General features: G+C 47.4%; 1 protein-coding gene across 1 annotated transcript; it reads left to right on the top strand.

Moving 5' to 3' along the window:
- The first annotated feature begins 14,760 nt into the window (after window positions 1-14,760).
- LOC149324919 (uncharacterized) lies at window positions 14,761-16,242 on the top strand. The gene has a single exon (XM_089565204.1). It carries the CDS (start codon window positions 14,761-14,763, stop codon window positions 16,240-16,242), a length of 1,482 nt encoding a protein of 493 aa, XP_089421330.1.
- Window positions 16,243-21,370: the final 5,128 nt, after the last annotated feature.

Genomic DNA, 21,370 nt, shown 5'->3' with positions numbered 1-21,370 from the left:
TGTACAGCACAAGAAATATAGCGCAATTGAACGTAAAAACATACAGAACTTTCTATGGTAATCAAACATTAGAAAATAAACTACCGCGACTTCTTAACAAACTCGCACAAAACGATATTGATCTCCAAAATACAACACGCCACAAACTGTTCGAGTATTTTTTACACTACACCTAACCTTTTTTTTCTGTGATTTGTTTACCTAATTCTTCTTTCTTTCACCATCATTGCAAGTTTTCTTTCCAGTCAGGACAATGCTGTTGATTTTATGCTGACTACTATAACCTGATAAGAGCTCTGCTATGTGTATTTTTTTTTTCCTTTGTTACCTGTATTTCCTGTATTTTCTTTTTTTTTGCGTGTGTGTGAAACCAGACCACTGCATTCCTGTCAAAGTGGAGGCCCGTTGCTCTTGCTAGCACGAGTCTGCAAGTGATTAATTTAACTGCCACGCAGTTTGCTCACAATGCAGTGGGCAGGTTGTGGTGATGAGCACACCTGCCTCGGTTGGGATGATCCCCTTAAGCTTTATTCTGATGTACAGAGTCGATCACACTCGTCTAGAGCAGATTAGAGACGTGAACGCACAGGCACCAGTGCCTGCGAAGCAGCTGCGAAAAGATTTCAGTTCATTTGCAGCACACCGTCTGAGCACCCTAGACAAGTGTGATGGACTCTGTGCTACACTGTTGTACTGAAAACACCCTGTGCCCTGTAGTGGAAACCAACTCACGGCCAGCTCACAGCCGCCGGTCAATGTAGGACTCAGTGCTAGTGCAACCTTTGGGGTCTGTTTAGCACAAATTTTATTCATTTTGTAAAGACGAAGACGAACATTCTGTGCAGCGGCGGCCGTGCCATCGCTGCGCGTGCTTTGGGCTCGCTTTGGCTGACCGCAGACCTGTCGCCACGCCTCTGAGTTATGCCAACGTCGCCCCAAGACCTGCCGCCCGTCCACTGACTTACGCCGAGGTCGTTGCTCAAACTCAGCCGCCTACGTACCCTACAGTGTCAGTGCCCGTACCAGCGCCGGCACCTTATATGCGACCCTCTCCACGAGGCCGAGACCCCTGGCGCACGACGGATAGCCGGCCTATTTGCTACACCTGCGGATTGCCTGGGCATGTAGCCCGCTATTGTCGTCGCCGTCTCCCAGTCACGACACCGCCGGCCGGGTACTGGCCTCCAGCGCATCAGTACTCTGCGTCTGCTGAGCCCCGTCCGTCGACTCGTCCGTTCTCCCCCGACCGCTCACCTCTTGCCGATCGCCGTTCCCCTGCGCCGCGACGCCGCTCCATCTCTCCGATGCGTCGTCGACCTAATAGTTCTCAAGAGGAAAACTAGATGCCGCAGTTCCTGAGGCAAGAACTGCGTCCCCATCGAACTACCAAAGACCTCAGCTGTCACCTGCGAACCTTATTGACGTTTAGGTCGAGGGAATTTCTGTCATGGCCCTTGTCGACACTGGCGCCGCAAATTCAGTGATAGACGCACAACTTTGTCGCCGCTTGAAGAAAGTTAAGACGCCAATTGCCGGTCTCTCGCTGCGCACGGCCAGCGCTCAGTACATCAAGCCGTCAGCAGCTTGCACACCACGAGTTTTGATTCAGGACGTCCTATATACAATCGAGTTCGTCGTCCTGCCGTTTTGTTCCCACGATGTTATTTTGGGCTGGGATTTCCTGTCTCGTCATGCTGCGGTCATAGATTGCGCTCGCGCTGAAGTCGGATTCTCTACCTTGCCCCAATCGCTGCCGGACGCTGCTCTCTCGTCGCCATGTATTAAAGCCGTCGCCGCCGAAGACATCGACCTGCCTCCGTGCTCTTCCGTCCTTGTGCGCCGCTGTTGTGACCCTCTCCGTGATGACACTGTACTTTTCACGCCCGCTCATACTTTTCTCCGCCGGAAGTGTCTTCCCCTGCCTTACGCCGTTCTGACTATTTCTGCTGGCCTATCCGTACTGTGGGTCTGTAACCCGTTCTCCGGCCCTAGTGCTTTGCGCCGTGGCGAATGTGTCGGCAGTGTCCAACCCATCGCGTCTATTATAACCCGTGAGGAGACTGACGAAATATCGCACATCAATCTCACTGCGCTCAGCCCACCATCTTCTACGCCCACTCCTTCCTCTACAAAACTGTTTCTCCGCTCCATCGACGCAGATCTTCCTCCGCCGCAGCGCAAGCAGCTTCTCCACTTGCTCCACCAGTTGAGCGCCTCCTTCGACTGCCATCACAGCTCCCTTGGCCAAACCTCGACTGTCACACATCGCATCGACACAGGTGCCCAGGCTCCTCTACGGCAGCGCCCCTATCGTGTGTCGACAACCGAGCGCCAAGTCATTGAAGATCAAGTCGACCAAATGCTCAAGAGCGGCGTCATTCAGCCCTCAAGCAGTCCTTGGGCTTCGCCAGTTGTGCTTGTCAAAAAGAAAGACCGCTCCATCCATTTCTGTGTAGACTACCGCCGCCTTAACAAGATCATGCGCAAGGACGTATATCCCCTGCCTCGCATCGATGATGCGCTAGACTGCTTGCAAGGTGCCGAAATACTTTCTTCTTTATATTTACGCTCCGGGTACTGGCAGGTACCCATGGAAGAGGCCGATCGCCCCAAAACAGCCTTTGTAACCCCTGACGGCGTATATGAATTTACTGTGATGCCTTTCGGCCTTTGTAATGCTCCTGCCACCTTTGAGCGGATGATGGATACCATTCTGCGTGGGCTGAAGTGGAAGACCTGCCTCTGTTATCTCGACGACATCGTCGTGTTTTCGCCTGACTTTGACACTCACCTCTCCCGACTGAAGCACGTTTTGACCTGCCTCTCTGACGCCGGCCTTCAGCTCAACTTAAAGAAGTGTCATTTTGCCGCCCGCCAACTTACCATTTTAGGCCATGTTGTCTCTAAGGACGGTGTCCGTCCGGACCCGGCTAAACTTCGTGCTGTGGCTGCGTTTCCTCGACCTACTTCTATCAAAGATCTGCGCATCTTCCTGGGTCTGTGCTCCTACTTCCGTAGGTTTATACGCAACTTTGCCTCAATTGCTGCACCTTTGACACAACTTCTGTCCGGCAGTTCCGATCTTTCTCAGTGGCCGCAAGTTTCTGACGACGCCTTCGATTCTTTGCGCCGTATCCTCACCGCACCGCCGATACTGCGCCATTTCGAACCAAACGCACCTACCGAGGTCCATACTGACGCCAGTGGGGTAGGCATCGGCGCCGTACTCGCACAACGCAAATCTGGCTTCATCGAATACGTCGTTGCCTATGCCAGCCGCACGATAACAAAGGCTGAATCTAACTACTCGGTCACTGAAAAAGAGTGTCTGGCGATAGTTTGGGCCCTTACCATGTTCCGCCCTTACCTCTACGGACGCCCGTTTGACGTCGTGACCGACCACCATGCGCTATGCTGGCTTTCCTCTCTGAAAGATCCATCCGGTCGCCTCGCGAGGTGGGCCCTTCGCCTCCAGGAGTACGATATCCGCGTCGTGTATCGTACTGGTCGCAAACATCAAGACGCCGATGCTCTGTCCCGCTGCCCACTTCCAGCCAATATTTCCAGCCTTTCCGCCTTCGACGCCTCCTCACCTATGCTTCACATCAGCGCCATGCCTTCCTCGCAGCGTGCCGACCCATGGATCTCTTCTCTTATTGACTTCCTCGCCAACCCTACGGCTGCTTCGCCTTCGCGCGCTCTTCGCCGCCATGCTTCCCATTTCTCAATACGTGATAACCTCCTTTATCGCCGCAACTACACCTCAGACGGCCGCAAGTGGTTGCTAGTTATTCCTCGTCACCTTCGCTCGGAAGTCTGCGCCCATTTTCATGCTGACCCGGAGTGTGGTCATGTCGGAGTGTTCAAGACCTACGATCGCATCCGACTACGATATTATTGGCGTGGCATGTACACATTCATCCGCAAATACGTGCGGTCATGCCTTACCTGTCAACGTCGCAAGCCACCTCCTCATCGTTCTGCTGGAGAATTGCAGCCGCTACCTTGCCCGCCACGCCCATTTGACCGCGTCGGCATTGACTTATACGGTCCCCTCCCGTACACTTCGGCCGGCAACCGTTGGGCTATCGTCGCGGTTGATCATTTGACAAGGTATGCCGAAACCGCAGCCCTTCCAGCCGCCACAGCCTCAGAGGTGGCCTCGTTTATTTTAAACCGATTCATCCTTCGTCACGGCGCCCCTCGCGAACTGCTGAGCGACAGAGGCCGCGCCTTTCTGTCGGATGTTGTGAAAGCACTGCTCACCAAGTGCAATATAATTCACCGAAGCACCTCCGCATATCATCCGCAAACCAACGGTCTCACCGAGCGCTTTAACCGTACCCTCGGTGACATGTCATCTATGTATGTCTCTTCAGATCAGTCAAACTGGGATCTTGTCCTTCCGTACGTGACCTACGCGTACAACACCGCAACGCAGTCCACTACCGGATTTTCTCCTTTCTTTCTCCTTTACGGCCGTCACCCTTCTGCTACCATCGACACCATTCTCCCGTACCAACCCGATGCTTCCGAGTATACGCCTCTATCTGAAGCCGCCCAGCACGCCGAAGACTGTCGCCGCATCGCCCGTGCCCTCACGACTGACACCCAGTGCAGAGAGAAATCCCGCCACGACCTCAGCCAAACAACACCATACTTCGCCAACGGCTCCCTTGTGTGGCTCTGGATTCCGACGAATACTCCGGGTTTGTCATCAAAATTTCTTGCCAAGTACCATGGCCCATACCGCGTACTGGAGCGCACATCTCCAGTTAATTACACTGTAGAACCTCTCAACCCATCTTCTGATCGCCGCCGCCGTGGACGCGAGACTGTTCACGTCCAGCGCCTCAAGCCATTCTACGACCCAGCCGTCCTGCCTGCGCCCTGAGTCGCCAGGTTGGCTCCTTTTCTCCCCGGGGGCAATTGTAAAGACGAAGACGAACATTCTGTGCAGCGGCGGCAGTGCCATCGCTGCGCGTGCTTTGGGCTCGCTTTGGCTGACCGCAGACTGTTGCCGCCCTGCTCCTTCAATAAGGTCCCAGTGCCTTTAATAAACCCCCGTCTTACAATTTATTTTTTAGTTGCAAATAAACACTCAGGGTAATGAACCCACGCAGGAGTAGATGCAAGGTAGGAAAATGTCAATAGCGGATAACAATTTGTGATCACAGGGGTATCGGATGGTAATGATGTCAATTCAAGGTGATTAACATTCTCTAAAGGATTCGGCTGAGGTACAGTTCACAACACTAGATGGTGAAGTGTTTTCTATTGTTCTTTTAAGAGATACCTTACTAAAGGGAACCAGGATATTTGTTTGAGAAGTGATGGTTTTCGCACTGTTAGTTTTCGAGGAGTGGCAGAATGGTTCCTGAAGGTATTCTGCTTTTGTCATGTAGAAGCGTCCGTGATAAAGCAGGTACAAAAACTCTACGCTCAGCTAGGCCGGGAGTGAAGGTCTGTTTTCTTGGATATGTTTGAATAGTTTCTAAATTCGTTCTAATTTGCCTATTAAATATTCTGGTGAGGTCTCCAAATAATATTTATTTATTTGTTATTTATTTATTCGATACTGTCAATCCCATCAGCGATCGTAACAGGTAGGGCATTCAAAAGTACAGAGGCACACAAAAAAATTACAATGGTAATTAATCAAAGTACATAAAAAATATGACACAAGATTATACATTAGAAGATACGTATAACAAATAAACCAGAATGAGGAGCATGTGACAAGATTTTGGCGGACAAATAATACCACAAGTGAAAACACAAACGGAAGGAATAACTTCGTAATGACATATATGAACTCAATAAATACTAAGATATAAGTAGTTGATTTTCCACACGTGTGCTAAAGGAATTTAATGATGGATTACTAACAATGGATGTGTTCAAGGTGTTCCATTCACGTATAGCACGAGGGAAGTATGAATATTTGAAAGTGTCAGTACGGAATGAAAACTCGTTTAGAGTGTGTATGTGTTTATTACGTGTTTGTCGCGTTTGTGATTTTGATATGTATCTTGAAGTGTCGACTTTTAATTGATTGTGTACGAGTTGATACATGGTTTTAAGGCGCGCTAGTTTTGCTCTGTTTTGAAGGGTTAGTAGTCCTGCGTGTTTGAGGTGTTCTGTTGGTGAGTCTGTCAACCTGTGTTTATTAAATATACATCTGACCGCCTTCCTCTGCACTGCTTCTATTTGTTTAGTAAGCTTGTTAGTGAAAGGAAACCAAACAACATTAGCATACTCTAGAATTGGTCTGACATATGTGTTATACGCTGGGAGCTTTGTTTCTGATGGTGCTAGTTTGAGGCGTCTGTTAATGAAAAAATTACCGACGATTACGTTACTTCCTAATGCGAAATTTGAGCGCAGCAAATAAGCTGTTTCACCTTTTCGATAGATTGAGGCAAAGAAATCGAGCAACACATGTATGAAAAATAACTGTTTTAAGGCGGTTGATGTGACATTGTTAACATGAGAATCCCATCTGAGGTCAGAGGTCAGTGTTATGCCTAAATATTTATATTCGGACACCGAATCAAGAGGAATGTTGCTTGATGTGTACTGGAAATTTGATTGGTGTATCTTTCTGGTTAGGGATAAAGAAACTGATTTTTTAACATTAATAGTCATCTGCCATTCTTCACACCACTTGGTCACTGCTGTTAAAGCGTTCTTTAAAGCTATGTAGCCATTGACGCAGTTAATTTTCTGGTAAAGTACACAGTCGTCGGCAAAGAGTTTAACATTGTGAGAAATACTAGTAGGTAAGTCGTTTATAAAAATTAAAAATAATACTGGGCCAAGAACACTTCCTTGTGGCACGCCGGATGTAACATTAGCTGTTTCGGACTTAGCATTGTTAATTTCGACGAATTGAGTACGGTCAGTCAAATAATCAGCGATCCAATCTACTATAGGGCCAGCTCCAAGGGTTGCATTAAGTTTCATAATAAGCTTGGAATGTGATACGCGGTCTAAAGCTTTCGAAAAGTCTAAGAAAATGAGATCAATTTGTTTCTGTTGATCAATAGCGAAGGATATGTCATGTGTAAGTTCGATTAGTTGTGTGACTGTAGAAACTCCTTTCGGAAAGCCGTGCTGAAAATGTATTAAAATTTGATTTTCCTTTAAGTAGGTTGTTGTGTGCTTTAAGATAATGTGCTCTAGTAACTTGCATACAGTGCTTGTTAGTGAAATTGGTCTGAAATTTGAGGGATCTGATATGCTTCCTGTTTTGTGTATAGGTGTCACTTTAGCTATTTTCCATTCTTTAGGAATGGTGTGCGATGACAATGACTTTTTAAAAAGTATTACTAAATATTTTGCTACCCATTCGGCATATCTACGCAAGAAAATGTTAGAGATTCCATCAGGTCCTGATCCTTTCTTTGTGTCCAAGTTTAATAAGAGGTTTAAGACTCCTGTTTCTGTTACAGTAAGGGGCTCTAATTTATTTCCTGAGCAAAAACTAATACGAGGCTTAATTCCGTTGTCTGTAGTGAAAATAGAAGTAAAGTAGGTATTCAGCGTGGTTGCAATATTTCTGTTTTCCTCTGGAGAAGCTTGGTTATCTTTTCGTGATTTAGGGTTCACGTGACGCCAGAACTTTTGGGGAGCATCTTTTAAGAAACGAGTCAGCGTATTAGTAAAGTAAAATGTTTTAGCTGTTTTTATTTTGGTTTTCAAATCAGTGATGGCCGAGTTTATTTTTTCAATTGTTTTTGGTGATGGATGGCGTTTCTGCACTTTTTTCAGCCGTCGAACTTTTCGCTTGGCATGAATTACGGTTCGAGTTATCCATGGATTACGTTTGCGTATTCTCTTAGTCTTGGTTGGCACATAATTAGTAACGCAATATGACACGTTTTTGAATATCTGCCACAATGTTTCTATGTCAGTATTTATGTCATCTGAGAGTTGCTGAAATGGTGTTAGTTCGTGTGATAAAGTATCAAGCATGGTAGTGTCGTCAGCTCGGTTGTAGTCTGGGTACGTTATTGTAGATGGAAAACAAGGGGCACGATAGTGATGCGGGACAGAACACATTACAAGTTTGTGATCAGACAGGCCATTTAAAATTTCAACCTTTGTTTCTCGACAGGAGAAGTGACTACTCAGGAAAACTAAATCTAAAACATTAGAGCTGGTTCCTTGCACACGTGTGGGATCTGTTACAATTTTCGAGAGGTTAAAAGAAAGCATTATATCAAAAACAACATCAGCGCAAGGTGAGGTATGGTGCATTGTATTCCAGTTAATATCAGGAAGATTGAGTGAGGTGTGGTGCAGTGTATTCCAGTTAATATCAGGAAGATTTAAATCCCCTAAAAGTATTCGTCTCACCCCCTTAACATGATGTTGCATATACTTATACAATGAATGAAGTAGGATAGGATCAGAACAAAGACTAAGATAGACGCAACCCACAACGATTGCAGAATCAGAAAAGCAGAGTTTGCAAAAAATTACTTCAACCCCCTCAACTTCAGGTAACGTAACGAAATGTATATCTTTTCTTATCACTAATGCCACGCCTCCGCCTCGCATCAGCCTGTCCTTGCGTGCTATGGAGTAGTTGGGGGAATTACTTCAAAGGCTTTGATTTCGCTTGTCAGCCAAGTTTCTGTTATAGCCATGAATTCTGGCTTTAAACCTAATAATAAAGATTCCAAGGGACCGAGCTTATTGATAATACTACGCGCATTAATGTTCACGAAAGTTATTTGGGACGTTGTGGACGGTGCGTGCGTATACAGCCCGTGTACTTGTGTTTTGGTATTTTGCCTCGGTTAGTAAAGGTACCGGTGTAACCGGATGAGCTGCAATTGGTGACACTTCACATTTCTCGTTGTCCCAAAAGTACAATTCACCGTTTATCTAGTTTGTTGAAAACCAGCGACACTTTTTCACCCCAATCTTTTCTTGGCTTCCCGTATTTCCATAGCTTTTTTCTGAATTCGCGGACACGAGGCGAAAAATCGCGGACACGAGGCTTATGGTTCTATGGACTCCCTGGCAGCGTTGCAAGACGCTGTCGCGTTCCACTCTTATAGGCGAAGCTTAACATCTTAACCACACATCAGTGACCGCACTTTAGGTCACAAAAGTGCCCGACTGAAATATGACGGGTATCCACCGAGATACGTAAGACAGTTACTGCGTAATTTCCTTTCCTCAAATACAATTTTCATTTTCTTCATTACGGGCCCTCTTTGTCTTTCTTCTTTCACTCCCACTTCCTCCCTTCCTGTACGCTGCGGTTCAGGTGTCCACCGAGATGACAGAGAATTACTGCGCCATTTCCTTTCCTCAAAAAGCGTTGCGTTCAAAGTGCAAGGCATCGCCTCGCTGGTGGAATGCGTCAACGAACAGCATTGGGCTACAGGAACGTTACCAATATCCTGGAAGACAGCCGAGGTTCGGTTCATTCCGAAGCCGAACAAACCCCTTAAACTGGATAATCTAAGACCGATATCGCTGACCTCGTGTTTGGGGAAGCTCATAGAGAGGGTCATCAACACGAGACTGAGTAGATACTTAGAAAAAACAACCTCCTACCTAATATTCAATTCGGCTTTCGCCCTCACCTATCGACGCAGCACGCCCTCTTGTACCTGTACAATGACCTCCTTGAGACACCTCCCAAGTCACAGACAAGGGCCATCCTGGCACTTGATTTGAAAGGAGCGTTCGATAACGTTCTACATAAAAACATCCTGCAAAGCCTCGCCGATATCAACTGTGGCGCAAGAACCTACAACTATATCAAAAACTTCTTATAAGCCTGGCAAGCCACTATAAACTTCGGTGGAATAAAATCAGATCCCATCACTCTAGGCCCGAGGGGAACTCCGCAAGGGGCGGTACTGTCACCTCTCTTGTTCAATTTGGCTATGAAAGATCTACCAGGCCTTCTTTCAGAAATCCCCGGCATCAAACACACATTGTATGCGGATGATATCACTGTCTGGTGCAACTCGGGGAGTGACGCCGAGATCGAGAAGCGTCTTCAAGCAGCAGCCGACACGGTGGACCGGTACGCCAGGGAGAGAGGCCTCCAGTGTGCGCCGGAAAAGTCCGAGTTGCTAATCCTGAAGAACCCGAGGACACCCCTAGCGCAGAACATCTCGGTGTATATAGAGAACCACCCAGTACAGAAACGCACGGAGATCAAGATCCTAGGGCAGTATATCCCGCAGGGGCGACTGAACACCACCACTATGAAGAGGCTTAAAACATCCACCGAGCAAATCCTCCGCATGATACATCGGTTTGGTTTGGTTTAGTTTATTGGGGTTTAACGTCCCAAAGCGACTGAGGCTATGAGAGACGCCGGAGAGAAGGGCTCCGGAAATTTCGACCACCTGGGGTTCTTTAACGTGCGCTGACATCGTATCCGAAATAAACACCATGGCATGAAGGAAAGGGACACCATCCGCTTAGTGCAAGCTTTCGTGATCTCTCGGATAATGTACGGGACGGCATTCCTTAACCTCTCCAGGTCGGAAATTGAAAAGTTGGAGGTACTCATCAGGAAAGCCTACAAGACGGCACTGGGCCTACCGAACTCCACGCCAACGGCAAAGCTCATGGCTCTAGGAGTACATAATACCCTCAAAGAGATGTGGGAAGCACAATGGCTCTCACAACTGAATCGGCTCGCACTTACAAAACACGGCAGAGAACTGCTCGATAAAATCCATGTTAATCTGCCCTATACAATTGACCAAAGGGAAGAGGTCCCATGCGATGTGAGAAGACGCATAAACGTGCACCCCATTCCGCGGAATATGCATCCCGCATATAACACCGAGAGGAGGAAAGCAAGAGGTGAAGCCCTGCAGAAGAAATGGGACAAGGAAATTAACACCCTTTACGTGGACGCAGCAGGACCAAAGAATGGAGTCATGACTATTGTGGTCTCAACGCCTTCAGGGTCGATAGTGAAAAAACTGCGCCTCAGTGAAAACATCTAACCCCACTCACGCAGAGGAGGCAGCTATTGCATTAGCTGTAGCATCTAACCCCAACGCCGTTGTGCTCACTGATTCCCAGAACGCCTGTCGCAACTTCAATAACGGATTAATTCACAAGTCAGGGTTGTCATTGCTGACTAAGCATCCACCCAACCAGGTCTCAGTCATCTGGTTCCCCGGTCACCTGGAACTACCAGGAGGAAACGAAGCCGCCCACAGGCATGCCCGAGCTCTTCTATACCGGGCGTCTCCCCCTGATGACCATGAAAGGTGCCGCGACCTAATAGGTTTAGCAGTGTATGCTGACAATCTTGCGCCATACAGAACAGCCAGAAAGGAGTACCCAACAGCACACAAATCCCTCAACAAGTTAGAAGAGAACACCCTTAGGAGACTACAAACCAACACATACCCAACAACAGCTAAATTACACCAGTGGTACCCTACACTGTACTCTCCGCAGTGTCCACATTGTGGAGCGGTAGGTAACCTCTACCATATGGTGTGGGCATGCCAATATAATCCCTTCGTTGACCCCATTCCCATCCCCTCGGAGGAGCAGTGGGAGGCTATTCTGCTCAGCGATGATCCTGACCGTCAGCACTGGCTGGTGGGGAGGGCCAGCGCAGCAGCAGCAGCCAGTGGACTACCGGACTAGGCGGCCCACCCACATGCTCTGAGAACATTGAAGAAATAAAGATGTTTGTAATCAATCAATCGCACCGAACGGGTGGTGGCGTTCTGTTCCGTGGACTCCCTGGCAGCGCTACAAACACGCCGTCGTGTTCCGCTCCTAAAGGCGAAGCGTAAGCGTCATTAATTAGCAGTTAATTAGCATTCAGACATTACTCAGTAATTAACCGTTAATTAGTGATCCGTCATCACTTAGTAATTAGTACTCAATTATATGTGACGCCACCAGTGCCCCAGAAGCAGTCAAAGTGGTGCGGAAAAGGCTTTCGCCTCTACGCACTTTAGACAGTCAAAGTGCCCCCTGAATTTTTCAGAAGGTTCCACGCACGTCACGCGTTACGGTCATCACCATTTTCGTTTGCACGGATACTTCTAACGCTAACGTATTAATCACGATGGTTTATTTACTTTTTATTGCTGACTTCTGCAATAAACGGAAGCCAGCAGTCACCGAAACCGTGGAGCATAGAGATCTTTAAGTAGAACAAGCTGTCGGGCTAGCTGGTGAATTACTCTGACATGGTAAAATTGCGCGAAAGGATGAAAGGAAAAGCGTGCAAAAAGGTCGGAATGCAAAGTCAGGCCGATAGCGACTCCGTATTTATTTTATTTTATTTTTTATTTATAGAATACTGCAGACCCAAAGATAGGTCTAAGCTGTAGGGGCAAAATAGCATAAAAAGAAGCGCGGCAAATAACATGGAAGAAACTAACATATCAGTAATAGAACATAGTGAAGAACAAGGAAAAACAACTCAGCAATTATCAATAAGCAATTTTGTTAATGGCATCGATGCTGTTTACAACCTCAGGGGGAGTTCATTCCATTGAGTTATTTTGTGGGGGGAAAAAAAAGAGTATTTAAAAGCATTGATTCTAGCGCTGTACGGTGTTAGTGATTCCGTGTGACGATGTCGTGTTAGTCGGGTTGTGATCGGCTTAAGAAAGAAATCAGGGCTCATGGAGAGATTGTTATTTTTGAGTAGGAAAAAAAATTTCAATCGCTGAAGTTTTCTTCGCGTTTGCAATATTTGTATGTTGTTCATGGTGTTTATGTATGGTGTTTATGTGCATAAAGGTGGAAGGTTTGGCAAGTCAACATCTCTCATAAATGACAAAAGGAGGGCCAAAAAAAAAAGACGATGCACGAAGACAGAACACACATCACGAGCGCTCGTGGTGTTTGTTCTGTCTCCGTCCGTCGTCTTGTTTTCGCGCTCCTTTTGTCATGGGGCCGCCGCGGTGGCTCAGTGGTTATGGTGCTCGGCTGCTGACCCGAAAGACGCGGGTTCGATCCCGACCGCGGCGGTGGAATTTTGATGGAGGCGGAATTCTAGAGGCCCGTGTACTGTGCGATGTCGATGCTCGTTAAAGAACCCCAGGTGGTCGAAATTTCCGGAGCCCTTCTCTACGGCGTCTCTCATAGCCTTAGTCGCTTTGGGACGTTAAACCCCATAAACCAAACCAAACCAAACCTTTTGTTATGGGCGTCCCACAACATAAATGTTGCGGGGTAAGTTCAGGGTGCCAATGGTGTTTACTGCAGCTTTCAAGCGGGTAAAGCTATGCCCCCGCATCACCAAACAAGGAGCATAGGAAAGTTCTTGTGGCAAGAAGCACGCTAAGCATTTTGGGGAACGCGGCGTCGCTCTCATATACGAGGTACCATTAACTTGTGGTAAAAAGTACGTAGGCCAGACTGGACGCTGCGTTAACGATCGTGCACGGGAACATGACCTATCGTTATCAACTGGGGTGGGTTCAAACTTGCCTGAACATTCTCTGACTTGCCGGGACTGCAGGCCGCTGCTGGGTGAAAGAAGAATTCTGAGCAAGAGCCGCAGCACAATCGCACGTGAACTGATGGATGCTTAATAAAACAGCGCAAAAAACGACGGAAAAGAGAACAGAGGACGAGCGCAGTCCTGTGTTCTCCTTTCTCTGGTGCGTCGTCTTTTGCGCTGTTTTATTAAACATCCATACCAACTAGCCCAACTAAACATTTTCCAGAACTGATGGAAGCCTATATCATAAAGAAAAATGAGCGTGATTGTATCGACGATTCTTCTGCTGAGCTGTAAAACAGTGAAATGGCCTTTCTTGATAAGAAGTTGTAAGATTCGGCCTTGCTGTCTATAGTTTGTAACATGCGCGGTATTGACAGCGCATGCTTTTTTTTCTGTTTCTCTACATAGTGGCGCGTTCTACGAACAAAATTAGTTGTCAGTTTGCGCTCGTACTGTACCATGTCTCGTGTGGAGAGTGCTCTTTTGCCGGCATTTTATCATGTCAGATATAGGGGATTTTTTTCTGCATTGTGGCGTTGATCAGTGGAAAATGAACCGTTTAAATAATTAATAATTAAATAGAAATCAGAACAAAAACAACCACAATCTGCCAGTGGGATTTGAAGCCACTATCTGCGTATTTCTATGGCGACAGCTGTCCAATCTTCTGCTTTCGGTGGTAATTATGGGCAGTGAAACCAAGCCTTGAGAGTGTTCACCAGCGCCACACTCGTCCACAGGAGCGGACGTAGTACGTTCTCTATTACCCCGAGTGCCACACGTGAAACGTGATCGAACGATGGGGGGCGGTAGGTGCGCGAAAGTCCTCTTTTGCTACCTATGACACTAAGACAGCCAGAACCACGGCCGTCGTTAAGCTATTGAACAGACCAGGGAAGAAAAAAAAAAGAGGTGGTCGTTATGACCTACACGACGGACGCCAACAGTCTCCCAAACAAAGGAGAGTAAGGACCTCTAATTCTTTCAATTTGGCGATGTTTATCAATGGGAGATCAATAGTTGAAGTAACTAATATTTTATTAGGAAGCAGGAGAAAAAAACTCAGGGGCACTTTGCGTCTCTAAATTGCCGCAAAACGAAACCTATTCTTGGCTCACAGTTTTTTTTCATATTTTATGTTTCCCATTTAATTTTTCACTTTATTTTTTATTTTGTTTTTTTTTATTATTTTTGTTTTTTTTTATTTTTTTTTTTATTTTACTGTTTATTTTTGTTCCTTTTCTTATTTTTATTTTTTATTTTGGTATATTTCATTTACGAGAGCCATGTATTCACTAGATGCACCTTTACTCACGCTCAAACCTGTGCGGCTGTGCTTCAACGTGCTCCTTGCTGGAAACAGCGCATCGGCCGTTGGCCGAGGTCTAGCGACGTCTCAGGACACTACGGACTCGTACAAAGTTGTACTTCCCCGATTGCCTACCGGTAATGTTGTCCTTAATACCATTTTCCTGCATGCTGACCTTAAGGGTCGCCCGTACCGAGCGCCTGACTTCCGTGACGCACTCGCACAGATATTGGATCTCCGGGAAATTTTGTGCATTGGTCAATACCAAATGAGCCACGTGTGGATGGTTACCTGCGAGAGTAGTTCTTCCAAACAGAAGCTTGTTAACAAAGCGGAGTTTCCTGTCAAAGGACTGCGGTGCATGGTGTTTGACCCGGATACTAAGAACGTCAAGGTTAAGCTCCTTTGGCTTCCCCGCTATATGGAACACCGGATGATTGTGGAAGCATTAGAGCCTTATGGCACGATTCAGTCTGTGGAGCGTGAAAAGTGGCGGTGCCCAGGGATGGAGCATATGGAAACGTCGAACCGTGAAATCTCCCTCACACTCAAGGATGGAGTGTCAGCAAGCACAATCCCACACACACTTAATGTTTATGGAGTGCAGGCATTAGTCCTTATCCCAGGGAGACCTCCACTGTGCCTCCGATGCAGCCGGGTTGGGCATGTACGGCGCCAGTGTCGCACGCCTCGGTGCACCCAGTGCCGACGCTTTGGCCATACTGCGGAGAACTGTGTCTTGAGGTACGCTGACAGGCTGCGTCAAGGCCAGTGGTCACGGGAAGATGACGTGGCATCAGAACACATCATGGATGTGTCTGAGGTTGTCGACGCGACCGGAGAACTAAGTCGTGAGCATCGAATAGATAGGGAACAGAAGGCTTCAACACCTCAAATCAACACGGAATCTCAAGCGACTGGCCATCTAGCATCCGCGCCTCCAGAACGAAAACCGCCGGACCCGGCCCCCCCCCCTCCCCCCCCCCCCGTGAGCGCTACAGAGACTGCTGTGCTTGCTGCACAGGAACACCTCGTCGCCACAGGCCAACGTCCAGATATGCCTCCTGTGGAGTCAGACGAGGCGATACAGCCAGTGAATGCTCGCCGATCCTCCTCTGTTGCTGATTCTGCTTCGTCGTTGAAGGGTAACGGTGAGCCGTGTGTGGCGTCGATCTCTGCCGTGTCCGGTTCTCTGTCGGCTGTTAGTGTGGCAGCGAGTGATGTGCTCCCCTCGGGTTCGTGGGCCGAGGCCTTGGCTGTTTCAGAGGAAGACATGGACAGCACCGCACCTTTGAAACGTCCAGCAGATGCTGACGAGGTGTGTATCGATGGCGCTGACCACAAGGCACAATGTGTAGAGGCCACGGGAAGGGTGGCGTTAAAGAGGAGGGCGATGTCTGCCCGAGAGGCTGCCAATTTGGAGGCGGGCCACCCCATTCCAGGGGATGGCGTTTGTTAAGACTGGCACCAAAAATGGCGAGCGTCGCAGCATATCAAGTCGCTACCCTTAACGTTAGGAGTATGCGTAATCGTAGGAGGCAACAGCAGGTACGGCATCTCTTAAACAAATGGAGTGTGTGTATGGCCGCTATCCAGGAAACAAAGTTGTCCTCTGATGAAGATACAGCAGCTGCTCTGGAGCCTTTTTTGTCGGAATACAACATTATTGTTAGCCACGCGAGAGGCTTATCAGGAGGTTGTATGCTATTCCTGGCGAACGCGCTAGAGATAACAGCCATGTCTTATTGCATAGATGACGAGGGGCGACTTATATGCTGTGATCTCACAATTTCAGGTGAACAGTGGCGGATTATTTGTGTTTACGCCCCCACAAAGCAGCGCGATAGAAGGCTTTTCTTTCTGTCATTAGTTGAACATTTGTGCACGGACCGCAAAATTATATTGTTGGGAGATTTTAATTGCGTTTGTAGGGATGAGGACCGATCAGTGGTATGTAAGAGATACGACCCTAGTGCTGCATTACTTACCGACTTGGTTTCTGAATATAGTCTTGTGGACGTGGGACAGGAAAAAGGCGACAGTATGCATTTCACTCATTTTCAGTTTTCCTCTAATGCTTGCCTTGACAGAATTTACGTTTCTGTAGACGCGTTAGCAAGTGTGTTTGGCTGCTGGGTGCGGCCGATCTTCTTCAGTGACCACTGTATGGTGTCTCTTCAGATAGGGAGGTACACTCGGCATGTACTTCACCCTCGATGGGAGTTGTGGAAGATGAATAACTGTCTGCTCTCAGACGAAATCTTTCAGCGTGCTGTACCTACTTGTTTGAAGGACGTATGGTCACGCCGTGATCTGTCCGTTTTTCAAAAGTGGGATTTGTTTAAACAGGAGATCAAAAACTTGGCAATTGAGGCCTCAGCAAGAATCGCTTTCCTGAAGAGACACCACCTTCGTGAGCTTGGGCGTACCCTAACGGAGCTACATGAGCTAGAGAGGATAAGCCCGGTGCCTATCTCGAAGAGATTTATAACGTAAAAGCAGAGCTTCAACAATTTGCGACAGAAAGATCTAAGGGGGCCTTGATACGATCTAGGTCCCGAAGGTTTCTTGATGAGCAACCTTCTCGTCGGGCCCTGAGTGGTGAAAAAGAGAATGCTCTTGCGAAGGAAATATTGGAAATTCAGTATGGTGATTGCACATACAACGATGCGCCTGGTATTCTTGCTGCTTTCTTTGACTATTATCGAAAGATGTTTGGCAGTTGCGAAGATCCAAATCAGGGTTTCGATTACAGTTCCTTACTCGGAAACTTCCCTCGACTTGACGATGAGAAGTGTGCTATAGTGAAGGAACCTATCACTTTTCATGAAATTCAATCAGCCATTTCTGCCCTGCGGAGCCAGAAATCTCCTGGGCCAGATGGTATTACTAGCGAATTCTATAAAACCTTTTCGCCTTGCCTAGTGCCTGTTTTGATGGAAGTTTTCCAAGCATCTTATGATGTGGGTGTCCTGCCTCCCACTTTCTATTCTGGGCACACAATATTAATTCCCAAAAGCAAAGATACTAATCGGTTGAAAATTGTTGAGGGATATCGTCCAATTTCCCTCTGCAATGTTGATTACAAAAGTTGTGCCAAGGTTATTAGCAGTCGTCTGCAGTTAGTCATTATGGACTTGGTAGGTTCGCATCAGGTCTGTGGTATTAGAGGCCGCAGTATTAAAACACATATCCATATTGCACGTTCAGTATTAGAGACAGTATCAGATGAGACAGGCCAAGTAGCTCTGATTCAAATTGACTTGGCGAAGGCGTTTGATAAAGTTCGGCACGATTTCTTGTTCGTGGTCTTGGAGTATGCTAATATTGGTGACGTCTTGCTCAAAGGCATAAGGCTGTGCTATAAGAACTCCTATACAAGGGTTATTGTTAATCAGGAGCTAACGAAACCAATACCACTGGAAGCATCTGTTCGTCAAGGATGTCCACTGTCTCTATTGTTGTTTGCCCTATATCTGGAACCCCTCTGTCTCAGTATAAGTAACAGCGCAGCTATCCGCGGTTTCTCTCTGGCTCAATGTGAAGTTAAAGTTTTAGCCTATGCTGATGATGTCGCCCTCTTTTGTTCTGACAAAAAGAGTGTACTTGAGGCTCTAAACTTGACTAAACAGTTCTGTGTTGTATCAGGCGCGGCTCTTAATTTAGAGAAATCCAAAGGTTTTTGGTTGGGTTATTGGGGAACTAGGCGAAGCCAGTTCGGTGGCATATGCTGGGACAGTAGCCCTCTTGAGTACCTAGGCGTTCCGCTGCGCCCAGTTCGCAACAGTACAGCCTACTGGGATTCACAAATTGTAACTCTACGGCGGCCAACACAGGCTTGGATGGGTAGGGAACTCTCAGTGTTTGCGAGGGCACAGGTCTGTAACATATTTTTGTTTGCAAAGCTCGCGTATGTCCTTCAAGTCCTGCATTGTGCGAGGAGGAAGGTGCAAGCAATACACAGAATATTTGCAACATTCGTTTGGCGCTCTCAATGGGAGCCCATGAGGCGAGACAACTTGTTCCTTCCCTTAGAGGGTGGTGGAGTGGGTCTTGTTCACCTGTTCGTGCATCAACTTGTTTCCCGTTTTTTTCTTTTTAAAATCGACAAACCACCCGTTTCTGGTAGCTGTGCTCATTAGGCGGCTTAGTTTTCATTTCCCTTACTTATTCGCACCGACTGTGCAGGCTTGTGAGGGGACTTTATGGGGATTCCTTAAGGAGGTTGCCGACACTTTCAATTTCCTCACTGTGCGCTTCTCTTTAGGTTACCTGCATAGCCTCTCGAGAAAACAGATGACCCAGGCCCTCACTGAGTCTTTGTTCCCTACACCATTGTATCGGCAGCCTTATCTGGGGTCTTTGGACATCAGTGTTCTAAAGCGTGTTAGGCGGATGTGCATTCAGGCAGCCGCTAAAACGTTCTTTTTGAAACTACACACAGCGACGCTGCCTGTCAAGACATTTCTTAATGACAAGGGGATGTTTGCACCCTGGAATGTGAATTGCCGTCTGTGTAACGTGCCTCAGACAATTGATCATTGCTTCATCCTGTGCTGTGATGCCATGTTCTTTTGGGACATACTACAACGAACTCTTAAGAAGGACATTGAAATTACACCATACACTATTAGATTTCTGCCTGTTGACAAAAACTCTGCTATGCCTTATGATCTGTTTATGTTGATGGGACTATTCAGTCTTTGGAAAAGCCGTATGATGGACAGAAATGCCGAGCCACCAAGATCGTCCAAATCTGTATTTCGTGAACAGTGTGCTTTGGTGAGGAGTGTATATGCTGCACGCGAAGAACCTCCAAGCTGGCTGCCGTGCCTAGATGCATGTGTGTGCCTCCCTGAATTTTGATGTTTTGATGGGGATGCAGTGTTGAGTTAGGGCTATGGCGGGCTCCTATTAAGCAGCCCGGTAACTTGAGACGCGAACCAGTCTGATTGAAGTTTTCCTCCTTTCTACGGAAGTTCTTCCATGCAATAAAGAAAAAAAAGAGCCTTCCTGGCGGAGTGGTAGCGTCTCTGCTTCAAATGCGAAAGGCCCTGGTTCGATTCCAAACCTCGACGCAGATTCTTTTTAAAATGCGGACAAGTCTGCCGACACGGCTGCTGACGACAGTATGAGACATCGAAGGCTTTCGCCTTAAATACAACCACAATCTGCCAGTGGGATCCTAACCCACTGCCTTCGAATTTCGCGTCCCGTGCTCTACCAACTCAGCTACGGCGACGACTATCCAATCTTCTCCTTTCGGGGGTATTTATGTGCCGTGCAGTGCAAATGAACGTTAAATTTAATTTCGTTTTTTTCTGCCCTTAAGGTACTCTGCCCATTAGAGAGGGGAGGGACTAAGAGAGTCATCAGTAAAAACTCGCACAAGACAACGCAAGAGAAGGGATTGCAAATTTCGAGTTGACATCTGTTGATGACAAGCACAAAGGTACAAAGGATACAAACGCATATGTAATGAACACGAAGGAAAATTGCAATGTGACAAGAAATAGCGCGGCAGGAGCCCGAAATTCATTTGTAGCATCTTGACAGTCATAACAACGAAAACACTGAAATATAGAATATTACGTACACGTATACAAAAGAGATTTTCAAAACTTCACAAAAGGTGATTTTCAAGTGTATTCTTAAGCACAGGTGTATTATTTGTACTTGTTAATCAGGGGGATAAACGGTTCTAGCCTTGCTAGTTTTGGGCAGGGTGTCGAACCGGAACCTAACCTGAACCCGAAACCGGAACCGAATTTCCACCCGGAACCGGAGCCGACGAACCGAACCCATATTTTATTCGCCATCTTGGAACTGAACCCGAACCGGAACGATTCAAAGGAACCGTTCCGAACCGGTTCGGAGCTCGGTTCAGCCCCACTTTTTTTGCAACCCGGCACACTTTCTTTTTTTCAGACAAAATGAGATAGCCTAGCGAGCCGCCGCGGTGGCTCAGCGGTTATGGTGCTCGGCTGCTGACCCGAAAGACGCGGGTTCCATCCCGGCTGCGGCGGCTGAATTTTTTTGGAGGAGAAATTCTAGAGGCCCGTGTACTGTGCGATGTCAGGGCACGTTAAAGAACCCCAGGTGGTCGAAATTTCCGGAGCCCTCCACTACGGCGTCTCTGATAGCCTTAGTCGCTTTGGGACGTTAAACCCCATAAACCAAACCAACCAGATAGCCTAGCGCGTAGGTTTACCCATCCGAAGCTGTCTGCGCTGGAAAGTGGGAGAATGGCGCCCAGTTTATGAGACAACAAAATTGATTGGTTTGGTTTATGGTGTTTAACGTCCCAAAGCGACTAAGGCTATGGAGATACCGTAGTGGAGGGCTCCGGAAATTTCGACCACCTGGGGTTCTTTAACGTGCACTGACATCGTACAGTACACGGGCCTCTAGAATTTCTCCTCCAAATAAATTCAACCGCCGCAGCCGGGATCGAACCCGCGTCTTTCGGGTCAGCAGCCAAGCACCATAACCACTGAGCCACCGCGGCGGCACAACAAAATTGAATGAAGTATGATGTGTGGGAAGAAACCTAATTGACTCTTCTGTAATGTACTAGCGCCAATTCT

This window comes from Amblyomma mixtum, unplaced genomic scaffold (genome assembly GCF_055824585.1).
Source record: "Amblyomma mixtum isolate Tamu unplaced genomic scaffold, ASM5582458v1 scaffold_12, whole genome shotgun sequence".
Taxonomy (NCBI): Eukaryota; Metazoa; Arthropoda; class Arachnida; order Ixodida; family Ixodidae; genus Amblyomma; species Amblyomma mixtum.
The sequence above is the reverse complement of the archived record's forward strand: the minus strand, read 5'-3'. Positions and strand labels throughout refer to the sequence as shown.

Bases quoted from the DNA above. Each gene is read 5' to 3' on its own strand.
- LOC149324919 (XM_089565204.1), top strand. From the start codon at position 14,761: ATGTATTCACTAGATGCACCTTTACTCACGCTCAAACCTGTGCGGCTG.